Here is a 27,051-nt window from a genome sequence, read left to right as displayed (position 1 = left end):
GAGAACTCCAGACCACGGAAACTTTTTGTCCGCTTCGCTGCTTGGAAATCCCCCATTGCACTGTGTTTTATTTTCTCGATTTCATGCGCTTTTTGAATAGCGCCCAAACCGTTGATTTTAGCGATATAGTTTGTTCGGAGAAGTTTCTTGGTATATTAAAGCGCAACTTTTGACGAAAAAAGTTTTGTGATCAATCCACCTAGCAGTGAGATAGAAAAACTATTTTTTCAAAACATTTAGATAGACATATGGTGTCTTCGGCAAAGTTGTAGAATTGTCAATTTGAAACAACTTTGTCGAAGACACAATTTTTCTATCTCTTATACTTATTGAGATATATGCCGTTGTATGTGAATGGCCCCTAAAAATCATATTTTTTATCATAACTTTTTTCCAAGATTTTTAACATTTTTTGTGTTTTTTACAAAGTTGTTTGTCATGAAAAAAACCGTGTTTTTGCTCAACATATCATCACCCTATCTTTTGAAATAACAAAGTTATTCATGAATTACTCTCTTTTCAAGGGGTAGTTTAGGCCTCTATAACTGGCTTCGGCGCAAAATGGCGCAGACAACTCTTACAAATCATGAAAGTACCATGTCTCCCCTTTCGGCAGTTGATAAAAACTTTTGTCTATAAGCGTCTTTGCATGGGTTTTTACTATCAAACAAATAAGCCTTATTAAAACGAACTCGACTGATAATTCTTTTTCCTTAAGAGATAGAGAGGTGCGATGTTCAGCAAAAACACGCGTTTTTAGATGTTTAACAATTTTGTAGAAGACATGAAAAATTTTAAAAATCTTGTAAAAGAGTTACGATTTTTTTAATATAAAGTACACAAATTTGTATGAAAAAACTCGTTTAAAATCATTTTTGTTCATAACTTTTTACTTAAATTTTTAACAATTTTCATGTCTTCTACAAAGTTGTTAAACATCTAAAAACGCGTGTTTTTTCTGAACATTGCCCCTCTCTATCTCTTAAGGAAAAAGAATTATCAGTCGAGTTCGTTTTAATAAGGCTTATTTGTTTGATAGTAAAAACCCATGCAAAGACGCTTATAGACAAAAGCTTTTATCAACTGCCGATAGGGGAGACATGGTACTTTCATGATTTGTAAGAGTTGTCTGCGCCATTTTGCGCCGAAGCCAGTTATAGAGGCCTAAACTACCCCTTGAAAAAAGAGTAATTCATGAATTACTTTGTTATTTCAAAAGATAGGGTGATGATATGTTCAGCAAAAACACGGGTTTTTTCATGACAAACAACTTTGTAGAAAACACAAAAAATGTTAAAAATCTTGGAAAAAAGTTATGATAAAAAATATGATTTTTAGAGGCCATTCACATACAATGGCATATATCTCAAAAAGTATAAGAGATAGAAAAATTGTGTCTTCGACAAAGTTGTTTCAAATTGACAATTCTACAACTTTGCCGAAGACACCATATGTCTATCTAAATGTTTTGAAAAAATAGTTTTTCGATCTCACTGCTAGGTGGATTGATCACAAAACTTTTTTCGTCAAAAGTTGCGATTTAATATACCAAGAAACTTCTCCGAACAAACTATATCGCTAAAATCAACGGTTTGGGCGTTATTCAAAAAGCGCATGAAATCGAGAAAATAAAACACAGTGCATTGTGCAGTCGCATACATCCGGCAATCGGTACCACACAGCCTTATTACAACGAGGCGTGTGACACACCACGAGGAGCACAGATCGACACCATGCCTCCAGTTGGTCGGCCGGCCACTGCCCGGCATCTCGTCAGTATGTAAGTGATCGTTAAGCGAACTGCATCGTAAAAGAACAACACGACGAGCGCGCACCCGCAATAAACCGCAACGCAACCCAACGCGCTTTTGTCTTCCGCCTTTTGTCAAGTAGGCCTGAAACCTATCTCTCTCTTCGTTCGCGTTCGCAGTGCGTGATAACAAAGCAACCTCAGGCAGTGGAGCAGTGAGTGAGAATGTCGTCCAAGAGATCGCGCTGCGTGGTGGTCATGGCAACGACATTGGTGGCGCTGTATGCGGCAACTCTGATCGATCGAGGCAAGTTTCTTCAAAGGTTACTTCTTTTGGATTGCTGACCAGTTTTCCTGATAGTGGTGGTAGGGTGAATGATGCTGGTTGGGCAAGTCGAAAAATTGATCGTGTTTGGCCCATAGTGTAAAGGCCCGATTATTTCATCTACAAGTTTTTTATTTATCTTTACATGCGAGATTTTTTGCCTTGAGGTAGTTCATCTCGGGACCAACGGCTTTCGTTCCGAAGGAAGTCGTCACTATAACCTTCTTGTCATAAGAGACTATCTCAGGGAAGGGATTGGATCCCAGGTCCTCGGTGTAAGAGGCGTGTGTTCTAACCACTACACCAGGTTCGTTCCCGGTCTTAAAGTTGACTATAAATAAAAAATACTAGGAATTCACAAAAAATATTATTTAAATGTTTCATTGTTGCTTGCTTTACAAGCAATGAATTGCTTTACGATCTTCGGCAGTACTTTTCATCATACCTATCGAGGTCTGCTATTAGGCTTGTTTACATAGGGCGTCCTCTGGCGATTTTGCGTTGCAAAAGTAAGTTTTACCATAGTAAATTGAACGGCTTGCACTAAGTTGCACTGATTTAACTGAAATTTTGCACAGCTCATATGGGATGGAAATGAAACACAAAAACTGAATTGGACCGAGAATTCATATGTGTCATATAATCATGTTCCCCGGTGTTACGGTTTACTTTTTATTGTTGTTCATCTGAACAATCGTGTGTGTTTTACAAAGGTTTGACGGTTAAAAATGAAGGACAAACTGAATCAGTTCAAATTATTTGTGCTATTGTTGATTAATTATTTATTTGTATAATTTATCAATATGATTTTGGTGTGGAAATTGTATGTGTCCAACTCTTTATTGTAATAATGTTATATCTTTCTACTATTGAACTCTACCGAATTGGTCCAAAACTACATCATTTACCCTATTTTCTTATCGTTCCCCTAGGTGCCGCCCTTGAATGCCATTTCTGCGTTGGAATTGATGAATGCAACGTGACCGCGATGGGAGTTGAACCCGTAAATTGTACCGATGAGATCGTTCGCTTGACCAATGAATCGCTTGCCTCGTTCATGCCAACCCTGGTCTATTCGCCCAAAATCGAGGAAGAGGCGTATCAGTGCGTCCACGTGCGAGCCACATCTCTAACCGATATGACGTTTCTGTTCATACGCGGTTGCACCTATTCCATGAATTCGACCGATTTCTGCGATCTCCGGTACGCCAGCTTCCGAGGAACTCGTGAGTGTGTGGCCTGTAACGATGAAGATCTGTGCAATGACGTTGCCATTAGCGATGCAAGGAAGCAGCCACCGCCTTCTTTGACAACAGTCTGGCTGGTCACGCTGAGTGCAACCCTCATCACCGTTAATCATTACCTGCGCCGATGAATAGTAATAAAAATTAAAATTTGTTGCCCTTCCATTGACGTACTTGAACACTGAGTGCTGGAAGGGGCCAGTGCTCTGAGCGTGGAAAATTACATCTGCGCACCTGTATGGCGCAAAAGCATCGTCGGAGGATTTGCGTTGGCACACGAGAATCCATAATCTGTAATTAGTGCTAAACGCTGTGGTCAAAGGTGATCTGTGCCCGAGCAGCCCGGATTGAGGTGTGATCGTTGTGTAACAAAGCGAATTACGATCGCTGCTGCCCAGAAGATTCTCGAGTGTTGTTGGAATTCCCTCGCGAGTGAAAAACAAATGGAATGCCTGGGGGTTGCAGGATACGATTTATTGTGAATAAACAAAATGGTTCGATGAAGGTCTGAGTGGCGAATTTATTGTGTCGGTGGATGACATAACCGTAACGTTACTCAATTTCCGAGTAAAGATCGTGGAATGTATCTAGAAGATTGGGAACATTAGTTTGGTAGAAATTTGCCGTTTCCGAAAAAACATGGCATATCTGTTGTGAATTCTGTGAGCTATTAATTTTTTTTTTTGGCCGGGCGGCTGTGATTCCTGTGAGCTATTATAGTTTTTTTTTGTTGAAGATGTGTTTAAGACTCAAGAATCCATAATTCAATCATCAGCAATCTTCGAAAACTAAAAACCAGTATTTTCTTTCAAATTTAAAGAAATCCTTTTGAAAATCTATCATTGCATTACACATTGCAAGCACAATGCAATGATAGATTTTCATGAACATTGCTGCAATTTTGAGCAAAAAAAACTGGTTTTGAAAATTTGTAAAACGATGATGGTTATTTTCCTCTCAAAAGAGGAGAACAATTTAAGAACACTCAGGTCTTCTATTAGACGCTGTTACTAAATCTCTCAACTGTTGTCCATTCGATTATGGACAATTCAGTAAGTAATAATCCCATATTATCTTCCAGCCATTAACAGAACCTCAACTTCATCTATCAAAAACTACTGAAGGATAGTGGTGGGAAGAAAATGGGACGCACCGTCTTATAGGACACTTGACTGTACTATGAATAATTATTTATCGGCACAATTCAATAATATTACTCGGACTTATGCCCCAAAACCAAAAAAAAATTGTATCCAATTCTTTATGATTTATTATATTTGGAAGTGGTTTTACCAGAAGGATAAATGAATGGTCCTTTTGGAGCACCAGAATGGCCACCGGCAAACCCGTAATATGGGCCCAAAAAGTTTTAGCACCGAAAGCAGACATGCGACGGTTAAATCATCATGATTTTGAATCCTTGCGACTCTTATTATATCTCTTAGTTCAATTTTACATAAATGACCACTATGGTTCTTCTGGGTAGTGGTAGGGTTGGGTTGGCAAAAGTTACTTTTCAGATAATCAATTTTAAAACTGTTAAATATTTTGACACATTTTTGTTCAGCAAAATTGTAGCCAATATATTGAAGGTGCACCTTCTCGTAATCATTTCGTTTCTACTGTTATAGTTTGAAATATTTATCATTCCAATAACGTCGAACTTTTGCCCCACCTTATTTTGCTATACATTTTTATAAAAATTATTACCGAGTATTATTTCTCTCGCATCCTACCAAACGTGTATTAAAAATTCCTGAAGGATATTCTATCATGAATAATAGCACATTTATATCAATATTCTACCGGAAATATTTCAAAAAAATTTCTCTCTGCATTCCTAATAATATTTTTCACAAATCCCACTGATGATTCGGTCACAACTTTCATTAAAACATTCATCAGAAAACGCTTCCTAAGTTTCTACTATAATCATCCGAGGAAATCAACAGGAAATCAATATTTCGTTACAAAGAATCTGTTTAACATCTCTAAGGATTTTCTTCAGCAAACTGTTCCAGAAAATTGGCAACAAATCTCGAATCTAATTTAGACTTCTAAGTTTGCATTGAATACAATTTTTATCTAAATAATTTTAATTCATTTCTTTGGAAAACATGTGCGTTCAAAATCTCCCTTTGGATTTTACTAATAATTTGAATGCATTCTGCCAGATATAACTTCAGGATTTTTTTCTAAGTACTGAAATTTACTAGAAATTTTTTTAAAGAATGGTCTGTATCATTCTTTCATTCAGAAGTTCAAGATTGAAACCCAAACATGATTATTCCAGGGTTTTTTTCTGGGACATTATATTAAAAATTTCTAAATGAATCATGACAAAATTATTTCATAAATGCCTCACGAAAAACAAACAATATCAAAGTAGTTATTTAAGCAACAAGTTGCAAAATGATGATTTTTTCAGCACGAGAGGTACATTTTTCCAACGCGGCTTGCAATTACGAGAAATGCCATTCAAGTTCCATTATATCTAGGAACATAAACATGTCTCAAGACAATCCACATGGACATCCATGCGAAGTAAGAGCCTTATATTTTTCATTCACGTAGGCTGCGGTACAGTTCCAAAATTCCTTGGGGGACCAACGCGTAACCATAACTCTCGTAAATATCTCAAGCTACAATTCGGATATTCACTCCTCGGAACAATATATTAATGCGAGCATGTTGTGAAAAAAAATGAACCAATTTGGTGCATCCGTCTTTGAGTAATGAGCATTTATGTTTCTAGTATCACGCTACCAACTTGAGATCTGGAAAACTTCAAAAAACCTCATAGAGTAAGGTGGGGCAAAAGTTCGACCTTAGTGGTATAATCAAAGTTTCCAGGAGAACAATAGCAGTTAAAACAAAACAAATAGCATACAGTGAACCTTCAACATATTGGCTATAATTTTGCTGAACAAACTTGTGTCAAAGTATTTACCCATTTTTAGTTATAACAGTTTCAAAATTTATTGTCTTATTCGAACTTTTGCCCCACCGGTGGGGCAAGAGTTCGAATCTAGTGTGGGGCAAAAGTTCGCTGGCTAAAACACAAAATATCGATCGTTTCATCACAGGCATACCTTACACCAGCCGTAAACTTAAGTTTGCCGAAAAATACACACTAAATTTTCATCAAAAAATTGCCCAAAACCGGGTTAATTGTAATATACTCAAAAATAGCAGTTTTTCGCAAAACTAAGTGGAAATGTAAAATTCTGGTGACAGTTTTCACACGATCAGACAAATTTTACTAAATTTGAAGATAATATGTGGATTTTAGGCAATTTGCAAACTTTTCCGTGATTTTATTCATGGGTCGAACTTTTGCCCCGCTGATTCGAACTTTTGCCCCACTATGGGCCAAAAATTGTTTTCAAGCATTTATGCAAAATCTCATACACTTCAAACCAACCTTATGATAGGCCTAGAAACGCCCTCACATAAAATATTGAAAAAGATTTTATCTTTAATTGGTTCCATGCAACGAAAGTTTGACCAAAAATTACAATATTCACGTCGAAAAACAACAAATAGCCATAACATTTCCAAATCTCAATCGATTTTTATAATATTTGGAGTAAAAGTCTCTTACTTGAATAGCATTCGAACCACAATGACATTTATAAGATTTGTTTTGAATTGAGCTAGAAATCTTAAAAAGAAACTCTTACCCCACTCGAACTTTTGCCCCACTAGTAATTTTCAGATTTCTCCAAGAATACTGAACCGATTGATATGATTTTCTCGGAGTAGCTCCTTGTTACATGGCTTTGTATAGCCCACATTTTTTTCCTGATAAAATTATGTACAACAAAATGGCCACCAAAGACATTGTGGATGGAGAATGTCGGTCTCCCAAGGAACATTGGAATATCTTCGAAACCAGATCACCAATAATTAATATTGACACGGATTTTTAAACAAGAAGAGTTATTTGACAACTTGTGAAAAAATGGTGCAAAAATATCGAGAACAAAAAATAAAGCTGCCGGTAGAGAGGTTAAGCATAATGACATTATAAAATTAGCTCAGACCTGATCGAACAAGATCATTTAAAGAGTATTGGCTATTTAGAAATAGAGAAGTAGCTCACATAAGGAATAAGCTCGAAATTTTCCTACTGGATCTGTCGTCTAGGTGGCCAAATCCTTCAAATTATTTTCCACGATGTCTGAGTTAGCTCATGAATATGATGAAATTTTAATTTTGACAGTTTAAAAGAAAAAGATAATTTACGGATGTTCCTCGGTTCAATGGAGGTCTTATAAATAATAGAAAAAACACTCAAGGCCAAATCTGGTCTTAGTATCTAATTTAATTTTCACGAGAAGTCCATAGTCGAAACTATAAAAACAAGTTGAGTTGAAGTCAGAAAGGTCATTAGGAATTTCTGGAAGAAAAACGAGTTTCTCAAAATATTTGTCTTGGCTTCGATGAAAGAATCCTGCGTTTTTTCCAAAAGCCTGATATATTTTTCAAAAATCTCAAATTAATCCACCAGCTTCTCGAGGATAAAAGCAATATTTTTGCATGAAATTTCGTAATGAATTATATTTAAAATTTATAGTGATGAATCCTGTACAACACTTTTTATAGTATTATGCTAGGAATAACTTCCACTCCTTTAAGTCCTCTCAGCAAAAAAAAAATCCAGAGATTCTGTTGTAAATTGCTAATTTCCTCACAACATGTCTGCACATCTCATTTCGATCACAACTCCTGTGGGAATCACGAAATATTGGTTTTTCGTGGGATTTCACTAAAAGCATAATACCAGGATAATAGAATAGTCCATGAAAAATCCAGAAAAGGCTCTATAGAAATATCGGAAAATATTTTTGGAATGATTCTTAGTTAAATTCCAGATGAAAATTTTTATAAGAATTTCTGCGATCCTAGAGTAGTTCAGTTGAATTAGTTTCTAAATTTAATAAAAAAAGGTAATATCCCTGATGAATTTCTAGAAGACTTTGATAGAGGATCTCATGAATGAATTGTCACTTTCTTGGAATTTAATGATTCATCCATTTACAGAAAAATCTTAGAACGGAATTCTATGGAAAAGTGTGAAAACACTGTAGTTCGAAAAACGGCTTGAAAATATTTTTTTTTTTTCGGATGTTCCTGGTAGAAGCAATCTATGAAACTATTAGAGAATTTATAAATAATTCGTTCAAGCACATTGTGAGGGAATATAATGGTGTCATATATAAATCTGTAGAAACAATTGAAGACAAAATAAATGAGGAAAAGGAAGTTCTTTGAAGTAACTGAAAACATTAAACTCAATAACAAGTAACGTTGTCCAAATTAAAAATTGAAATTTATCCAGACTGCTAAATATGCAGAGCATTTTAAGAAACTTTTACATCCTTACACCGAACATCCAAATTATGAAAAAGTACAATGACTAAAAATCTAGGAAAAATACGAGATTTGTGAAAACAATGTTTTTTTTTTGCGACGAACATTACTTCCGTGACACCAGAACACGCTGGACCCACTAGGCCCCTTTCAGAAAAAAAAATGTTGTTACGTATGAAACTTCTGTCGTTGGTTTTATAACAGGTCTGAGGTCAAATGACCTGAAAAAGATTAATTTCTTCAAAAATCTCTTAAGAAATAGCTTCATAAAATCCTTTGTTGTAAATGTTCTAATCTACACCAATTCTAGTACCTACATTCTACATTCTCCTAGTCTTTGCTCTTCAAGGAAATATCACTAGGTATTTTGACAGGATTTTTTCAGGGTTTGCTATAAAAATGTTCTAAGATATTATTCGAAATAAAAAAAAAATATCATGTATTTTAAGGCGTTTCTCTCGACATTACAATTTAACTTCTTTACAGCTTCCTTCATGATTTAATACAGGAATATTAAAGCATCTGGATTACCGCAGGAAATAATGAGATAATTGTTCCAGAGACTTCAGTAGCTTCTGTAATATGTTTATATATTAATCACCGTTTTAAGTTAAATTCATGCTGAACTTCTTTCAGATGTTTTTTACAAATGTTCATCCAATTACAGAATCTCATCCAATAGCTTTTCTATAAAATACCATCCAAAATTCACATATAAATAGTTACAAGAATACCTTCAAAAATTGTCTCAGAAAGTTTTACAGAGACAACATTTTAAAATGCAATAAATGGAACCTCACAAAATCCATAGAAGTTTTGTTGCAAAACAAGAATACCTACTATCAGATAATGGCGGTTCTTTCAACATTGGCGTAGGAACAGGGGGGGGGGGGGGGGGGGGGCAGGCGGTTCTGACTTCGGTGAATCGCGAGACAACCGAGAGCTTAACCGTCCGGCTGTCGATCGATTGGATACTGTTAGAAATGGCTTCTTGTTGTGTGCGATAAGCTCAGTTTTTCGACATCTTCGTTGCAAAAAAAATACCGTGTACAAAAAAGTGTCAATATCCGGGAAGTTTGATTCCCAAAATTCTTTTTTTTTTAATCCAAATAATGTTGTTTCAACAAAAAGCAGCATGTTCACTGCATTCTGATTTCTCATGTTTTGAAAAAAAAAACCTTGCTCGAAGTGTCCGGTGATGATGATTTCCCTTATGATAATTCACTTATGAAATCCATACATTAACTTAAACTCGTATGACGTAAAAAACACAGTCAAAATTACAAAAGAAATTTCTGCGATAATATATAGCACAAAATTTTTGCCGAAAAATAAGGCTTAACTTTCAAGGAACTTTGGCATGGCCAAGTTTTCATAAGAAATTTAACCTGGTGTGAAAAAATGTATCAAAATCAACCATAGCGCTCTGCAATAAATTTTCTCTTTGATTTTGATTAATTTTTTTAAAGTATTTTGTATAAATAAATTTATTGCTTAAGGTGAAGATGCATCGCAGCCAAACCTCTAATTTTCAAGAGCACAAATCTAGAGAACCTGACAACCGTTCGCGCTGAGCTATATTTTTGCAAGGAAATTTATTATTTCATAAATTATTTAAGTAATTTCTAACAGAAATAACAGAAATTCTATAGAAAATATAAACTATCATTCATTGTATCGTTGCGCATCTATTATTCTTCTTGCTTCTACATTTTGTTGTTTCTACTCTCTTGGAATGACGCTTTGAGGAACGTCGTACAAGAATCTTTCCATGCTCAAAAAGCAACATTTATTTAATCTAAATAAAGGTAAATTATAGGAGTTCTGAAAACTTGCAGGATTCTTATACGTATGGTTCCTGATTCTTAAAAATTCATAAGGAATTCCTTAACAATTTTTTAAAGTAATGAACAAGTTTTCCCTAATATATAAATTCCTTAAAATCCTGCATTAAGAATTTTACCACAATGCATCTTCGGTAATGTTCTTAAAAATACCGGAAACATTTTTGCGTTAAACTCCTACAATACTACAAAATATTCTATAATATACTCTTTAAAAAAAAGTTTGGAATTTCTAAAGGTAGGAAAAAATGTGTTTTACATCAATATGTTCACCGTAGTATCATGAAACTTTGGAGTTCATATTATCTAAGATTTTAGTTACAAATACTTTCAGTGAAAATTCCATCCATCCAAATGATTGGTGTAAAAAATCATTTTCTATCATAAAAGACGCAAAAAAATCAAGATTTTTTGTAGTAAATCTTACAAGGGCCACCTACGATTTTCTGTGAAATACATTGTCAACAAGCTTCAGAAATTCTACAATTTGTTTCTTGAATTTGACGACAGGAATTCAGTAAATTTTTCAGAATTATATTTACGCTGCAATTTAAAAAAAAAATGCCAACAAGTTTCTTGTAAACCTTCTTTTGTATGTGATTCTTTAAAAATCTGATATGGAGTGATTCGTAGAGGAGTTGGTGAAGCAATTCCTTAAAAGTATTGAAATATTCCTGGAGTAGCTTTTGAACCAAAAAATGGAGAGCGGATACTTTTTTTAATTTTATTTATGGAAAAATCCTGAGACTACCATTCGCAAAAAAGAGTTATTTTTAAAACCAAAAAGAGTACTTGATGTAACTTCTGAAGAAATTTTTTGAGAAGTTCAGGAATGAATTGCAAAAACTTTGTAAATCTAGTGAAAAATTTATTCAAAAATTCCCATCACGTTAGTGCGGGAAAAGAGAAAAAAAAGCTTTGGAAAATACTTATATGAATCTCCGGCGAATTTTTCGGAAGCATATTAGGGAAACAATAATATAATTCTCTAAGAAACCCCTCAACAAATTACTCGAGAAATCTTCGAGTAATTCACGGAAGTGTTTTTAAAAGAACAGATGAACGTGTTCTGCTAGGAATTTTATGCTCATGAAATTTTTGTGGAATATTAAAAGGGATTCTAACAGTAGCATCTGGAAGAGTCAATCATTTTTTTTTTGCAGGAAGTTTGAATTTTTGCTGCGACTTTTTCAAACAATCCTGTAGAGATACTTCAGGATGAACTTCAAAACCCAAGTTGGTAAAACAGTTGGCGAACTCTCTGAAGAATTCGTGGAATGAATTCTTGCTTGGTGATCTTGAATACATTTTTGGTTAGACTCTTATAATTTTTGTAATATTTTTTGAAGAAATCCCGATCAATTCCAGAGAATCCTAAACAAATTGTCAATGAACACAGGTGGATAGTTCAAACTGACAATTGGAATTTATGTATAATAAGTACGTAGAAGACCTTCCACGAGAAATGGGAATGATTTTCCGTGGGAATCCCAGGACGAACTCAGTGAAAACTGGTAAAAAAGTTCTTGGAGAAAGCACTGAAAAGTACGAAAATAATATATGAAGAAATTCTCGTAGGAATTCTCAGAAGAATCTCTTCATATGACATGGTTGAATACCTGAAAAGTTCGTGCAAGAATCACAAAGGATATTGTGAGTTTTTTAATAGATTTCTTGAAGGATTTTTGACTGGATTACAAAAAGAATGAAATTGAAATTTACAAATATCACAGATTTGCCGTGAAGTGAGACAAAATAACTAATTAATAAAATCAATACAAATCTGATAAAACTACGAAATTTGTGAAAGTTGTGACTATTGCAACCGACATTACATCTGTAAAACAAGTATTTGGTAGGCCCCCCGAGGCCCCCTCCAGCAAAAAATCCTAGCTACGCCAATGAATTTCAATATGATAATAATAATTATTTCTTTCACTAATCAGTTAAGATTAGATTCGCACTGCTACTAGGAATAAATCTCAGTTTTTGATGGAAGATGGAATTTTGAACATCAGAAATTTTACCAGAAATAAAGATGTCCTCACAAGATTTCCTCACAAAATTCCAAGAATGCATAAATTTCCCTAGAATATCCAAGTGAAGTTGTACAACAATCTTCATATTCCATTTACAGACCTTCTTCAGAATGGCTCCTTTTTATATTAATTTACTGGATGTTCTTTCAATAATTGTTTCCTGAAGTATTTTTCTAACTAACGTAAATGAGACCTATAAATTAGCTTGTAAGAATGTCAATATCTCAAAAAATCAGACGCAATGTGCCTTTTCAAATAAGGTAATTGCGGTATGTTGGTACTTGGGACAAAAATGTGTTCCGCTGTTTGAGAAATCCGAGGATGATGTTTTCAAGTAAACTCAATTAAAGTCTCTATAAGAATTCAATGAGAAATATTAAGGAGAATCAATGCAAAAAATCGATTATGAGAAGTTCGTTAAATTGTTTGAAACTGAAAAACATTACAAAACATTTGAATAAATTGTTGGAAACATGAATAGGAGCGTAAACAATCACGTGCTGCTGGTTCCGCTCAATACCACACCAGCTTTTCAAATAAGAGCAAAATTGAATTAATTTAAATCGAAAGAACTAATTCAACAAAATCGAAACAAATTGCAAATAATACATCAGTGTAAATTAGGAGTGTTGATTCAATTTACAATAACTGTCAATTATATTTTCCAAATATGCGCTAGCATATCCAAATGCATAAATTATCTACAAAATTCCCAAAGCTTAATTTCCCTTACCCGGCTATAAAACTATCGCTAATGAGAAGAGGCTCTTTTTTTGTTTGCATTTAATGAACAAATATCCTCTCCCGTCTCCGGCGTCAAACAAATAAATCAAACCTTTTCCGCCGTGGCGTTTGGCATCTACCCAACGGAAAGCGACGACGAGTACCCCCTCCTTCGCAAGATGATAAAGAAGTAATCTAAATATATTCTATAAATTCTCAAATTTACAATAGTGCTCCCACACATCAGTTTCCTTCGTCCTTTTCATTAGGCAAACACACATCATACGCACAACGGCTAGAATCTACGAGGTGGGGGTGGGTTCATTATTATTACTATTATTTTCGGAAATATTTTCCTATTAAACGTGTACGGTCGCGAAGGCATCGCCAGGATTTGGTAAGGTACTTGAGCAAACAAACGGTACGGCAGAAACGGCAAACTATTGGCAAACTTTCCTACACCAAACCGACCGTGGTGGTGTTTCTGTTTTCGCGTGGTGGATTGGCAAGGATCTTCTCTGTACGACGCGGATGATGGCAGTTGCCAATGGTAGACAAACAAAAAGCATCCTTCCTTTCCTGAGATGTTCGCGAACAGAGGACTTAAGCCACGCTGCTGCTGCCTAAACATGTATACCATCGCATCACTCCAGCATACTGTGAAGTTTGATTAGACTTGGTCTGTAGAATTTGGCGGAGCAGGCGGTTGACTTTCTATCACTTGATTGGGAAACGAGGGGTTCTGCAATGGACAGGCCTGTAGACATCAGAACCAAAGAGAGTATTTGAACAAGAGCATGAGCAAAGATGGCCGTACAATTCGTAGTTGGTAATTCGTGATTGACCAGAACAATCAAAGCTGCTGGGATTAGCTTACTATTCTCATTTAACACAATTAACTGTACCCAGGAGGATCCTATTTATTTCAGTTCAAAAACGAAACGAAACCATTGAATCTCACACTAAGACCCCTCGCCTACTCAAAAAAGAGGTTCACTCATGACAAGCTGCGATCCTTGATTAGAAGCCCCAAGCTGAAAGGAGTTAGAGTGAGATCCAGTGCAAGGCGTCGCACCTAAGACATTTGAGGTAAATTTATTAACACCAAACTGGAAGATGCTTCTCCCCCACTCCCACCACTCAAGAAAGACGCCCATGTGTTCCGGCATCGATAAATATGTACAGTTTGTCTTTACCGCTCAGCCTAGGTTCATTGAAGGACCTTCTCACGTGCTCGGGTGTGGAGAGACATAAATTATATCGAATTTCATTTTCCATACGCGTACCTACCCAGTCCTCGGCCCAGTCGATGATTCCTTAGCTTAGTGAGAGAGAGCTTCCGACGATGGGATGAGATGACAGGATTCTTGCTTAGGGTTACCATATTGGGTCTGACCGGAAGTAGTTATTTGTTTTACCCTTTTAAAGAGTACACTTGGCCTACTCTGATATCTGCACTTAATCCCATTTAGGCAAAAAGGAAAAATCCACTGTTTTTAAAGGCAAAAAGAATACTTTTACTCTAAAAATAAGAATACCCTACCCTGGTAACTCTTTTCTAGCCGCGTGTTGCCTGGAAGCTTGATTCTGTCATATCGTGGCCTGGAATGAGTGCGGCTTGGCCTACTACTGGTACCTACTACACTCTTCATCGTGGATGGAATTTCGAACCAAGTAGGCGTCGATGTTTCTGACACCTTCGAGACTATGCGAAGACCCATCGAGTTTCAAAAGGATTCATTTGGGCTGAAGTGGGACTTGATTAATTGTCGCTCACGATTACGCCTCGGAGACACGGATATTGGATGGTCTTAATTCGAGATTGTTTGCGATAAGATTTCACCAGGAAACCAGGTTGAAAAACTGAAACGATGTGGGTGCCTACCAGGAAATCAGATCACCAAGCTGCATTAAGATGTCAGCCATCTGCACCGCCATATCGTGCTACTAACCTCTTGCTGTCACACTTCGAACCGAATAAGGATGTGCAAGATCCCGGGTAGAGATAAATAACAAAATAATTCTAATATAAGAGCAAATTTTGAAATCATAGAATAATAGGGTCCTAAAGCCCTGTCCCAATTTCAGTATCAAACGCTTAAGTTTAGGGCAAAAACACATGTTTACTCAATTTTTAAATGATTTTCATTTGTTTGAGTCCAATAAAAATTGTTTTATGATTTTTGAGATTTTGTCTCACCCCTTGGTTTAAACTCAAATATTGGGTATATTTTTTTTCCGTGCCCCTTCCGAAATGTCAGATAGGAACAACCCCAGTGTTAAAACTATAAGCTCTGTGGCATTTTTGTGGAAACAGTGAATTTCAAACATGATATTCATTCATATTTGGAACCATTTTTAAAATTGAAGTTTAAAAAGTTATGATCGTTGTTTGAGCTAGAAAAATGGCTTATGTAGTTGCAAGAGCATGCTCTTTCGTATTATTAAATAAAAACAAGAATTCATTAAATGATAAATCTTCGAGTTGTTTAGTAGAATACCTATAAGTAGATGAAAAAACCGAATATAGTACTATACCATTTAATTCCACTAGTCGACTAGTCGAGTCTAGTACACGACACTGAAGACGGCCTTACAGTTGAGGTCAAAATACGCGTATCTGTCAAAGGATACAAACTCTAGTGGATTTGATTGGTATAGCTCTAAATTCGGTTTAGTACTAGGTTCCAGCTACTTAATTCATTAAACATTTTAAGACCCAATTACATAGTTACAGTTAACTCTCCATAACTCGATATTAAAAGGACTATCGAGATTGGGAGGTATCAAGATACAAAACACAAAACCAGTGCAACTATTTACGGTCTTAGGGACCATCGAAGTAGCCATGAAAACTAACTTTTAGCTCATTAACTAGATATCGAAATACGAGGTCTGTTATAATAATGACAAAATACGATATTACTTAATTTTTATGCCATACAAACTGAGTAATTATTTTTGTTATTTTCAACTTTTTTTTCAAACAAACGAATAATCAATTTTGACACACAAATATTCTATTTTAATAATAACATTTGATGTTCATTTGCCATTCTCCTCCACTCGGGAAGACGAATCACTGCGCGAGTTACACACGCTAAGACGCTACTACTGCTGCTGCTGTTGCTGCTGTGGCTCTGTTTTCATTTAAGATTAATTTTCTAATTACATAAAATCACAATCGGTACATTCCTTCAGGAGACAACGACGACAGACAGCTTCGAAGACGACGACCTTATGCTGCACGGTTCGGTTCGGTCTACGGTATATGGTACTGCATCGTCGCACGACGGTTTCCGAACGTCTTTGGATGAAAATTAATCTCGATTTACCTCAATCTGCGCCACCTCTGCACGTGTATAAGAGCTTCCCGAAACGCGCAAACGGTGGGAACATACGCTGCACCGAATGGTTTACTGCCCCCGGGCAGACGGAAGATGCAACATCTGAACAAATTGGATGGAAGTTTGCTCAGGACTGCTACTGTCAGTTGGTTTGGTGTGCCGAAGAGAATCGACCGCCCAACCAAAGACGAAATAAAGACGTGAATGTCCCTTGCAGTTACATCGACATCTGAAGTAATAGAGCACAATCTGGAATGCTGTGAAAAGTGAACTGAAGAAGTGGTATCCACGTCTATGTCTATGGACTACTATATCTTTATTTCGTCTTTGGCGTAACGACCGTGGCCGATGAAGGAAGTCGCTCGAAACCCAATGATGCAAGTAGATGAATTGATGGTTTTCGGGATAAAGATGAGTTGCTACAGTTTGTGGTGGCGTTGCTGACTAAATATGCTCAGTGAAATAGAAACAAACGCCCCAAAAATCATTTTTTTTTTTGGGAAAAAAATGCATTTCACATCATGCGACATACAGTATCGGACATATAAAATGCACCAAAGCCGTTTTCCCATACAAAATGGTCAACTTCAAAGAGCTATATCTCCGCCATTTCTCAACCGATTTTTCTCATTTTTTCTGTGACGATCTACAAATTATCTCAATTTTCGATAACTATTGAAAAAATTGTGTGTAAACTATTGGTTTAAAAGTTACAGATAGGTTGAATTTTGACATAAAAAATGCACCAAGACGAAAAGTAATGTATCAGACAAACTATGCGTAGTATCCTTTCGGTGTCTTCAGCACATTTGGTCCTTATCACGCAATGAACAAAAGCTCTGAAGACATCAAGATGCTACGACGCGTAGTTTTTCTGCTACAACACTTTGTGTCTTGGTGCATTTTTTATGTCAAAATTCAACCTATCTGTAACTTTTAAATCAATAGTTTTCACACAACTTTCACAATAGTTTTCAAAAATTGAGGAAATTTGTAGTTCGTCACAGAAAAAATGAGAAAAATCGGTTGCGAAAAGGCGGAGATATAGCTCTCTGAAGTTGACCATTTTGTATGGGAACACGGCTTTGGTGCATTTTATATGTCCGATACTGTACAACTCATGAAATGAATGGATCATAGATGGGGACCTTCCTTAGCCTAATTGTAAAGTCTGTAGCTACAAAGCAAGCCATGATGAAGGTTTAAGGTTCGATTCCCGGTCGGCCCAGGATCTTTTTTATAATGGAAATTCGTTTAGCCGACAAAAACACCACATGGGTTGTTCGTATCTGACATTTCGAAAGGGACACGGAAAACAAAATACACCCAAAATTTGAGTTTAAGCCAAGGGGTGTCTAAATCTAAAAAAAAAAAACATAAAATAAAATGTGTTTTTCAGACTTGAACAAACGAAAAACATTAAAAAATTGAGTAATAACGTTTTTTTGGCCTACACTTAGACGTTTGGCACTGCAATTGGGACAGGGCCTTAGGACCCTATTTCTGGAGGAACTTCAGATGAATTTCTGGAGAAACTGAATTTCTGGATTGCTGGACGAACCACGAGAAAATATGAGGGATATACCTGTGCAGCACCGAAGAATTTCCCGGAGGAACTCTGAAGAAATTTCTGGAGGATATAAAAAAACCTAGAGTAATTCCACAAAGGAAATCCGAGGGATCTCCGGAGGAATTTATGGAAGAACTTTGAAGCGATTGGAACTCCGGAGGAACTTCCGAGGAATTGCTGGAGGAACTCCGGACAATTTTTTGGCCGAGCTCCGAAGGTATTCTCGGTGGAGCTTCAGAGACTTTTCCGGAAGAACTGCTAAGAAATTTGCGGTGGAGCTCCAGATAAACTTCGGAGGAATTACTGGAGGAACTCCCATAAGATGTCTGAAGGAATATTCAGAGAATATCCAGAGGAATAGGGTCCTAAAATGTTTAATGAAATCATGTTTTTATTTATTAACACGAAACAGCATGCAACTACTTTAGCAATTTTTCCCGCTCCAATAACCGCTATATCAAATATAAATTTTTAATTTAAAAATTGAGTCCAAAAATAAAGCTTGACACTTTTGATCATGTTTGACGTTCGCTTAGCCGACAAAAACACCACAGGGGTTTTAGTTTTAACACTGGTGTCGTTCCTATCTGACGTTTCGGAAGGGACACGGAAAACAAAATTCACCCAAAATTTGAGTATAAGCCAAAATCTAAAAAATATATAAAAACATGTTTTTTTAGACTAAAAACATAAAACAAACTTAAAAACCATTGAAAAAAATAAAGTAAACATGTGTTTTTGGCCTAATCTTGACAATCAAATTGGGACAGAGCTTTTGGACTCTATTTTTGGAGGAACTCTGAAAGAATTTCTGGAGGAACTACGAAGAAACTACTGGAGGAACTCCCAAGGAATTGCTGGAAGAACGATGAAGGAAACATCCTCGGGAATTACCCGAGGAGCACCGAAGGATTTCCCGAAAGAACTCTGAAGAAATTTCTCGAGGATATCTAAAAAAATCCTAGAGTAACTCCACAAAGAAAATCCGAAGGAACTCTGGAGAAATTTATGGAAGAACTTTGAAGCAAATCCTGGTCAAACTCCGAAGGAATTGGTGGAGGAACCCTGGAGGAATTTTTGGAAGTTAAGAATTCCTAGAGGGAATTTAGAAGAAAATCCCGGAGGTACTTTAGAGGATTTCTTGAAAAAACTCTGGAAAATTTTTCGGGAGAAATATAGGGGAATTTTCGTAGTAACTACAGACGGATTCTTAGTGGAACTCTAGAGGATTTCCGATGAATTACTGATGGATTCGTGGGTAAACTCCCTTCAAATTCTTGAAGGGAACTATGGCAAAAATCTGAGTTCCCGTTGAAGCTCTGAAGTAATTCCGGAGAAGCTCCTAATGGAGCTAGAAAAGAATTCCCGGTGGAGCCGTCCAGAAATTCATCGGGAGATTTCCAATACCAATTTCTTCGGGAATTTTGTCCAGCGGAGAAACTAAGGAGGAAATTCGAAGCAATTACCACCGTTGGAGGAGGAACTTTCCTGGAATTACAGGATTAAATCCAGAGGATTCGCTAGCAGACTCCAGAGGAATTTTTGGTAGAAATCTAGAAGAATTACCGGTGAAAATCCGGAGGATGTTCCGAAGAGCTGTTGGATGAAATCCGAATGAATTTCTTGAAGTACTTACAAAAAAGCCTAGAAGTATTCCCGGAGAAAGTCTAGAGAAATTCCGGGAGAAACTTTTGAGAAATTTTCTAAGGAATTCTGGACAAACTCCCGAAGGGAAAATAGTGCATTTTTCACAGCGACTTCAGAAGAATTCTTAGAGGAACTCTGGAGCAATTCCAATGAGAAATTTGAAAAACTCTGGAGAATTCCTGGAGATATTTCAGAAAAAAAATCCAGAATGAACTATGTAAGAAAATCCAAAGGAATTCTTGGTGGAGTTCCAATGGGATTCCCGGAGGAAATCTTGGAAAAAATCTCCGGAGTAATGGATCATAGAAGGTCATCCATTTGGCACTCACTGCATCAAAACAGAGGCGCCACCGTATATGGGTTTTAACATTGTGACAGCATTGCTGTTCTGTCAAATACACACGTCTACGGTGGCGCTATCTATGCATTTCATAGCGGCCGTTTTGGTTATTTTAATGATCCATTTTCGGAGGAAATTCTTGACCCTGGAGAAATTTCTTGTGAAAACATTAAGAGGAGTTCTTGGGGGATCCCTGGAGGAATTCTTTGAAGTTTTTTTCCGGAGGAATTTCTGGAGAAAATTCCAGGAGGAATTCCTGGTGAAAATCCCTGAAGGAATTTCTATAAAAAAAATCCCCAAAGGAATTTCTGCAGGAAATCTCCGGAAAAATTTCTGGAGGAATTCCTGAAGAAAATCCACCGAGGAATTGCTGCACAATAAAATTCCCGAAGGAATTCCTGGAGCAAATCTCCAGAGCAATTCCTGGTGCAAATCCCCAAAGAACTTCCTGGAGAAAATCTCCGGAAAGAATCTTTGTAAAAATTGCCGAAACAATTTCTGGAGAAAAACCTCAGAGGTATTGCTTAAAGAATTTCTGGACGAAATACCCAGAGAAAATCCTGGACGAATTCCCCGGAGGAATTCCTTGAGGAAATCTCCCGAGAAATTCCTGGTGCAAATCCACAGAGAAACTTCTAGAGGTAATCTCCGGTGGAAATCTCTGAGAAATCCCCGAAGAAATTTCTGGAGAAATGAAAATCCTCGGAGGAATTTCTCAATGAAATCCCTGGAAAAATCTTTGGAGGTGCTTCTAGAGCAAATCACCGGGAAAGAAATTCCTGTAGAAAATCCCGAAGGAGTTTTTGGGGAAAAAATGTTTGGAGGATTTTCTGGTGCAAATCTCCAGAGGAGTTTCTGGAGGAATTCTTAAACGAAATTCCCGGAGGAATTTATGTACGAAATCCCCGGAAGAATTCCTGGAGGAGATCCCGGGAGGAGTTTCGGGAGAAAGCTCTCGGAGGTGCTCCTTGAGGAAATTCCCGGAACAATTCCTGGAGGAAACCCCCGAAAGATTTTCTGAACGAAATCCCTAGAGTAATAGCTATGGAAAGTCCCCTGCGAAATTCCTGGAGAGAATTCCCGGAGGAGTTCCTGGGGATATCGCCGGAGGAATCCTTGAAATCCTCGGAGGAATTCCTGTAGAAGTTCTAGGAGGAATTCCTGGAGAAAATCTACGGAGGAACTTCTGGTTTAAATCTCAAAAGAAATTCCTGCTGGAAATCTCCGAATAAATTCTCTGAAAAAGTTTAAGTGCACAACGATTTGGCGACCTTTGGGTTCAATATTTCAAGAATCTCATAAGAGCTAAATTGTTAATTTCGAAAATTTAAAGTATACCCTAAAACATGTATATGCGGCGCGCAATCCAGAAGAACTCTTCCTCTATCCATCAGCGTGGGTAATCATCAATGATTTGTCGAATCCGTTCCCGCAGCTAGGTTAGGTGATCCAAGAAAGGTACACCGAAAACCGCCACTTAAGAAAACTACAATTTGAGGTAAGGAACAAGACACTTTTGCCTCTGGCATCCAGACAACCGGTCATCAAACGAGGGGCACAAAGAAGGGGATGCTGAGGCAAAAACGATTTATTTTCCCGCATTAGGCGATACATCCATTCCCATCCCCCGCATAAGACGACTCGAGAGAAATGCAATCAACCCTTCGTGCACTTCTGTTTGGGAGGAAGATCTGAGTGGAGGTGGTTCTTGTAAAAGGCAAACAGTTCGTAAAGAAGTCTTTGGCAAGAGCAACAATGCACGGTGCGGTTCCATAAACACAGTTCCCGTTCCATATTTCTCGTCTAGAATTTAGACGGAGCAGTCGCCGAACGGATGGCAGTGTGCAGTTCGTCTTAGGAGCAGAGCTGCCCGGTTTTGCGGTTGAGGAAGATATGTGAAAAGTTGGCGTATCGTATAAATTCTTCGGCTTGTTCCATTGACTTCCGTGTGCCCGTCTTCTGGTGGTGGACGGACTATCCAAGGTTGCCGGGGAGTCGCCGAGGAAAGCGATTGTGTCCTTGGCTTTCACGGTGGTCTTAGCGTCTTCTTAAAATCAGTTCGTTGGTACAACAGTTGGGAAGGGTTGCCAGATTGAACGGGTTTCTGGAGAATTCTCTTGAAGTCCTGCTTGGGGTAGTGTTTCCTGCACTGCTCATTGTTTGATTTCGTCAAGGTCCAGAAGGGGTGGGTGCCGTACATCCGGTCTTACTTGAGTTCGCCTAAACCTGAACCACATTATATTATTAAAGTTGTTTATGTTTCTTCTAATATCAAATTAAGAGTTGGAGATTAGTTACGATGGAGCGTCTATAAATTGCGATAGACTTAAATTGATTCCCGCACCAGGAAGCGAAAGACGAGGACCATCAGATGCGACGGTTGACTTGAGAGACGTGTGTCGGCCAACTGGCTTTCTGTGACTTAGAAGGCTAAGAAGGCATGTGGAAAAGTTTGCCCTTCGGCAGTATCATAAAGCGGGGGATGGAGTCATCGGTCGTCTTGGCGGTGGTTCAAGGCGTCTAATGTTACACCAGAGGTGAGTTATGGCGGTTTTCTTCGGAGATTGTCGAAGATGTTTACTCTCACACCTCTGGCGGGGCGCTTTCGGAAGCGAAAGGATGATAGAGGCGACAGCAGGAAGGAAGATCCTTACAATGAGTGAAGTGCGGCACATCCGATATGCGGTGCGATATCCTTTGACTTGGCTGCGATGCGGTCGGGGCTAATTAATTATTTTAATTATTAATATGAATTCGACGCCCAACTAGACGGACTAGTTTGGTTGTAAGGGGCACGGATAACGGTGAGATTGCATTTGTCTGATGGCTAATGAACTTCTTCGGCGTTATGCAGGAGTTGAGAAGCCAAAATATGTTTTTTACTATTCCAGCAATTTGTGTGTGAGTGGTATGCCTGACTGATTTGTGTATGCTAAAAGCAACTTTGGGGCCATCCTTAGCCTTGTTGACAGGCCACGGCTAAGCAGCAAAGGCATACTGAAGGTGTTTGAATATGATTCTCTGAACCGGCCAAGATTTTGTCCGAGAAATGATTTTGAATTTCGAGCCAAGAAAACTCTCAGTAAAATGCACTTCAAACGCTAAGCTGAGAAGTAGTCTCTGTCCCAATGGGGACGTAATGCAAATCGTTCTACCACATTTCCTCGGAAATCCTGAATTCCGAACGCCCGAATGCACTATGTTTTATTTTGTTTATTTCTGCGCTTTTTGAATAGTATCAAAGGTTGAGATTTCGACCCATGTTTTAATTAAAATTCAAATATTATATAGCCAGCATATCAGCGGGTAAATGAAATTTGCCCTTTACCCGCTGATATGCTGGCTATATAATATTTGAACTTTAATTAAAAACATGGGTCGAAATCTCAACCTTTGGCAAGAACACGCTATATCGCGTTTTTATTTAAAATCAGATTAGATGAAGTACCGTGTACCTTTTAATTCCGCTCCTAAATTTCAGGAGCGGAATTAAAAGGTACACGGTACTCCATCTACTTTTAAGTTTCTCTATTGAGATTCTGCTCAGAGGATTCGAACATTAATAAGAGTAAAATAAGATTTTATCAAACATATTTTAGGACCCTAATATTGGCAAATTTGTGTTTCATATTAGTCTTTAAGTTGAGCCGTCTTTAAGTCTTTAAGTACCCGAGCCTAGACGGCCTTACAGTTAAGGTCCAAATACGCGCATCTGTCAAAGTTGTCCAAAGTGGTGATGTACAGTTCCTGTTCGATTTAGCACGGTTCATTTATGGCACGGCTCGATATTAGAAACAAAACCGTTTGATTTTGGCAACAAGGAAATGCATATATAAATAAGTCACCAATCCTGGTCATCAAAATGTTTCTTTGGGCCTTTTTGAGGTCTAACATGTCTAAAATAAATAAATTTAATTTGTGGTCATTATTACGATGATAAAAGCTGTAATGTGTGTAAAACAACTGTTCGATTATGACAATACGATTTGTTTTTTGGCATGATGCCAAAATCAAATGGGGACTGTATTTAGTATTGAATTCGGTTTTAATATACTTACAAAATTGAAGTTTGAATTAGTTCCACCCTTAGGGTGACCATTTCCTGAAGACTCAAAATCAAGACATTTAAAAAATTTTCACAACTTAGGGTGCCAGGGTTTTTCTCGGTCGATATGTCTGAAACTTTGCAATAAGAAGCATTTTAATACGATGCTTAATGTGGCCAAGCTTTCAAAAGCTCCACTTCTTCTTCTTCTTGGCATAAACGTCCTCCAGTCTTGGGAACTGTGACCACAATTCACCACAGTTCATCGATTCTGCCATTCCACCAAAACACAAAGCAGCAGCAGCATCAATACCATCAGGCGTTGCGCTGCCAACGGTTCACACACTGCTTGACTGTTTTTGTCTCTCCACTATGACCATTTTCGGGCAGCCATTCCAAGCTGAATGATTGAAAAAAGTGTTAAATCATTCAATCGCTAATATTTCGCTTGTGTTTTCAACTAATTGAAATCTATTAGCTCTAACAGAAAGACCACAATCATTCCGTTACGATACATATAAACAAGTTCAATTTCATACTGCCTTTATCGAGCAAAAATGCAAAACCCCGAAAACCGCAAAAATCGTGTCACCACTGTGCTCGAGTCATTTCGCATTCGGGGTTGAAAAACGTTAGGAAGAAGAAGATTACATTTTTGAAGAGCCGTGACATTTTTTTGTTTTGAACCGTCATGGCTTGCTTTGGATTCTGATGGTCGTGTAGAAAGATGTAAATGTAGAGGCGGTAAATGTTTACTCCAGTACTTTTCTCATCCCTGACGTCCTCACTGGGACAGAGCCTGCTCCTCAGCTTAGTGTTCTTATGAGCACTTCCACAGTTATTAACTGAGAGCTTTCTTTGCCAAAGTTGCCATTTTCGCATTATTATATCGTGTGGCAGGTACGATGATACTATATGCCCAGGAAAGTCAAGGAAATTTCCATTACGAAAAAGTTATCGACCGGGAATTGAACCCAGACACATTCAGCATGGCTTTGCTTTATAGCCGCAGACTCTAACCACTCGGTTAAGGAAAGCCTCAAAAAACAAGTTCCACTGCCAGTGCCAAGAATAGGATCCGGCCCTACCAGTGCAAATTCTGTTTTAGCTCAAAATCCAAATATGACTCATATTCCCAATTCCCAATAGTATTATCAAAGATTTTCTTCTCAATTTGTAATGTAAAATCACGAGATACTTCTGATTAGCAGGTATGAGTATACGTACAAATTTTTATACATAACTAGGTACCGTAAAACGGGGTAACTTTGATAATGCGGGTAACTTTGATAGTGCGAGACCCACAACATATTAAACGAAATAACGAAGTTTCTGTTAATCAGTTAAGCAAAACGAATGCAAAAGTAAATAGTATTAGTATGACACTTCATGTCAAAGCTATTTTCATTGGAGTCAAGTGCATTTGAAGCTTTTTATACGAATATTAAAAATTGACACAATTTTAGCTTTTTCGAAACACTTGCAAACAATCTGTTCTACGATCACTATTTGATGTAGTTTTGAATAGTTGGCCACTTATCTTTGACAGCCTAGTTATCATAGAACTTGAATACGGTCTCAAATCTCTTAGCGAATAGCATTTTCACAAATTGGGACCATTTTTGTAATCTAAGTCAGAAAATTCCATATAACGTTAAACGCCTAGAGGTATGCAATGCCCTACAAATGTTCGTTATTCATTCAATTTTGTTCGATTCATACTCCATTATCAAAGTTACCCCAAAACAGAAAACCAACTTTCGATTATATGAAAAATTATATATCCATTCATAATAAATCTTTTGGAAATCTATCGACTGCAATCGATAGCTAGGATGCCAGTACTTGTTTTAAAAATATAAATTGTTATACTTTGAAACAACATGCATAAATATTCAAGTTTTCTTCGAAAAAACTATCAAAGTTACCCCGTTTTACGGTACTCGTTTACAAAGACAATAAGAATCCTTTAGGAATCTGCCGAGGGTTTTAGAATATTAATTTAGATATCCCACGGAATCCTACAGATTATTGCAGCAATTTACCGATGAAAAAGTTTAGTGTCTGATCAAGATTTCTCTAGGTAATAACTAAGAGTGTCATAAACAACCAATAGAGTGTAATAAAACCTTATATGAAATCAACCTAGAACCTTTTGGGAGATTTATGAGACATAATATGCGGTAAATAACGGTAGCATTCCTCGAATCGTGGTTCTACAGAGAGTAAGCTAAGGTTTGTTGGTTGGTTTAACGAGGCTTTAACCGCAACGGTCATTCGCCTCTCATAGAAAAAAAAAATAAAATAAAAAAAAGAGAGAGTAAGCTAAGAATCTTTTTAAGAATTTCATAAAGAAGCTTCCGTTAAGTTTCCCTAAAAGTCTCGTAATAATTCGCTAAGGATCTCGCCGGGAATTCATGAAGAGTCCTTCAAAAAGCAATCAAAGTTTTTGGGAGAAATCCGTCAAAGATTTTCTTTGGAAACCTACAGTTTTTTCTACATGATTCTCTGAAACTTTCGTAAAGGATCTCTCCAGAAACTTTGATTAGACATGTTGTGCAGCACGAGATGTTAGATGGAGGAAATCCCTCTTTGCGATGCATCAAAATAATGAAACGAAGATAGGAAATCCTGTGGTTGCTACTCTGTGCTGAAAAAGCAGGACAAATCTTAAAATATGAAAAATAAATCAGGACGCTTCAAAAGAAACTCTAAGGGTCTGTCCCAATTGCGTTGTTAAAATGAGTCCGAACCTAAATTTGACACTTCGGAAATTATTTCCCCTCTGATTTCGATCTGTC

At 37.2% G+C, this 27,051-nt stretch overlaps 1 protein-coding gene across 1 annotated transcript; it reads left to right on the top strand.

The window, feature by feature from the left end:
* Positions 1-1,697: 1,697 nt before the first annotated feature.
* Positions 1,698-3,824, top strand: LOC5568048. Its single transcript, XM_001651934.2, has 2 exons — positions 1,698-2,057; positions 3,008-3,824. The coding sequence occupies exons 1-2, from the start codon at positions 1,976-1,978 to the stop codon at positions 3,448-3,450; spliced, it is 525 nt and encodes a 174-aa protein (XP_001651984.1). The 5' UTR covers positions 1,698-1,975; the 3' UTR covers positions 3,451-3,824.
* The last annotated feature ends 23,227 nt before the right edge of the window (positions 3,825-27,051 follow it).

This window comes from Aedes aegypti, chromosome 3 (genome assembly GCF_002204515.2).
Source record: "Aedes aegypti strain LVP_AGWG chromosome 3, AaegL5.0 Primary Assembly, whole genome shotgun sequence".
In the NCBI taxonomy this organism is placed as follows: domain Eukaryota; kingdom Metazoa; phylum Arthropoda; class Insecta; order Diptera; family Culicidae; genus Aedes; species Aedes aegypti.
Note: the sequence above shows the minus strand (reverse complement) of the source record. Positions and strands in the feature narration are given on the sequence as shown.

Excerpts from the sequence above, each read along its gene's own strand:
- LOC5568048 (XM_001651934.2), top strand. The coding sequence starts at position 1,976 with ATGTCGTCCAAGAGATCGCGCTGCGTGGTGGTCATGGCAACGACATTG. Across the intron at positions 2,058-3,007 it reads GGCAACTCTGATCGATCGAG|GTGCCGCCCTTGAATGCCAT; the intron begins GCAAGTTTCTTC and ends TCGTTCCCCTAG.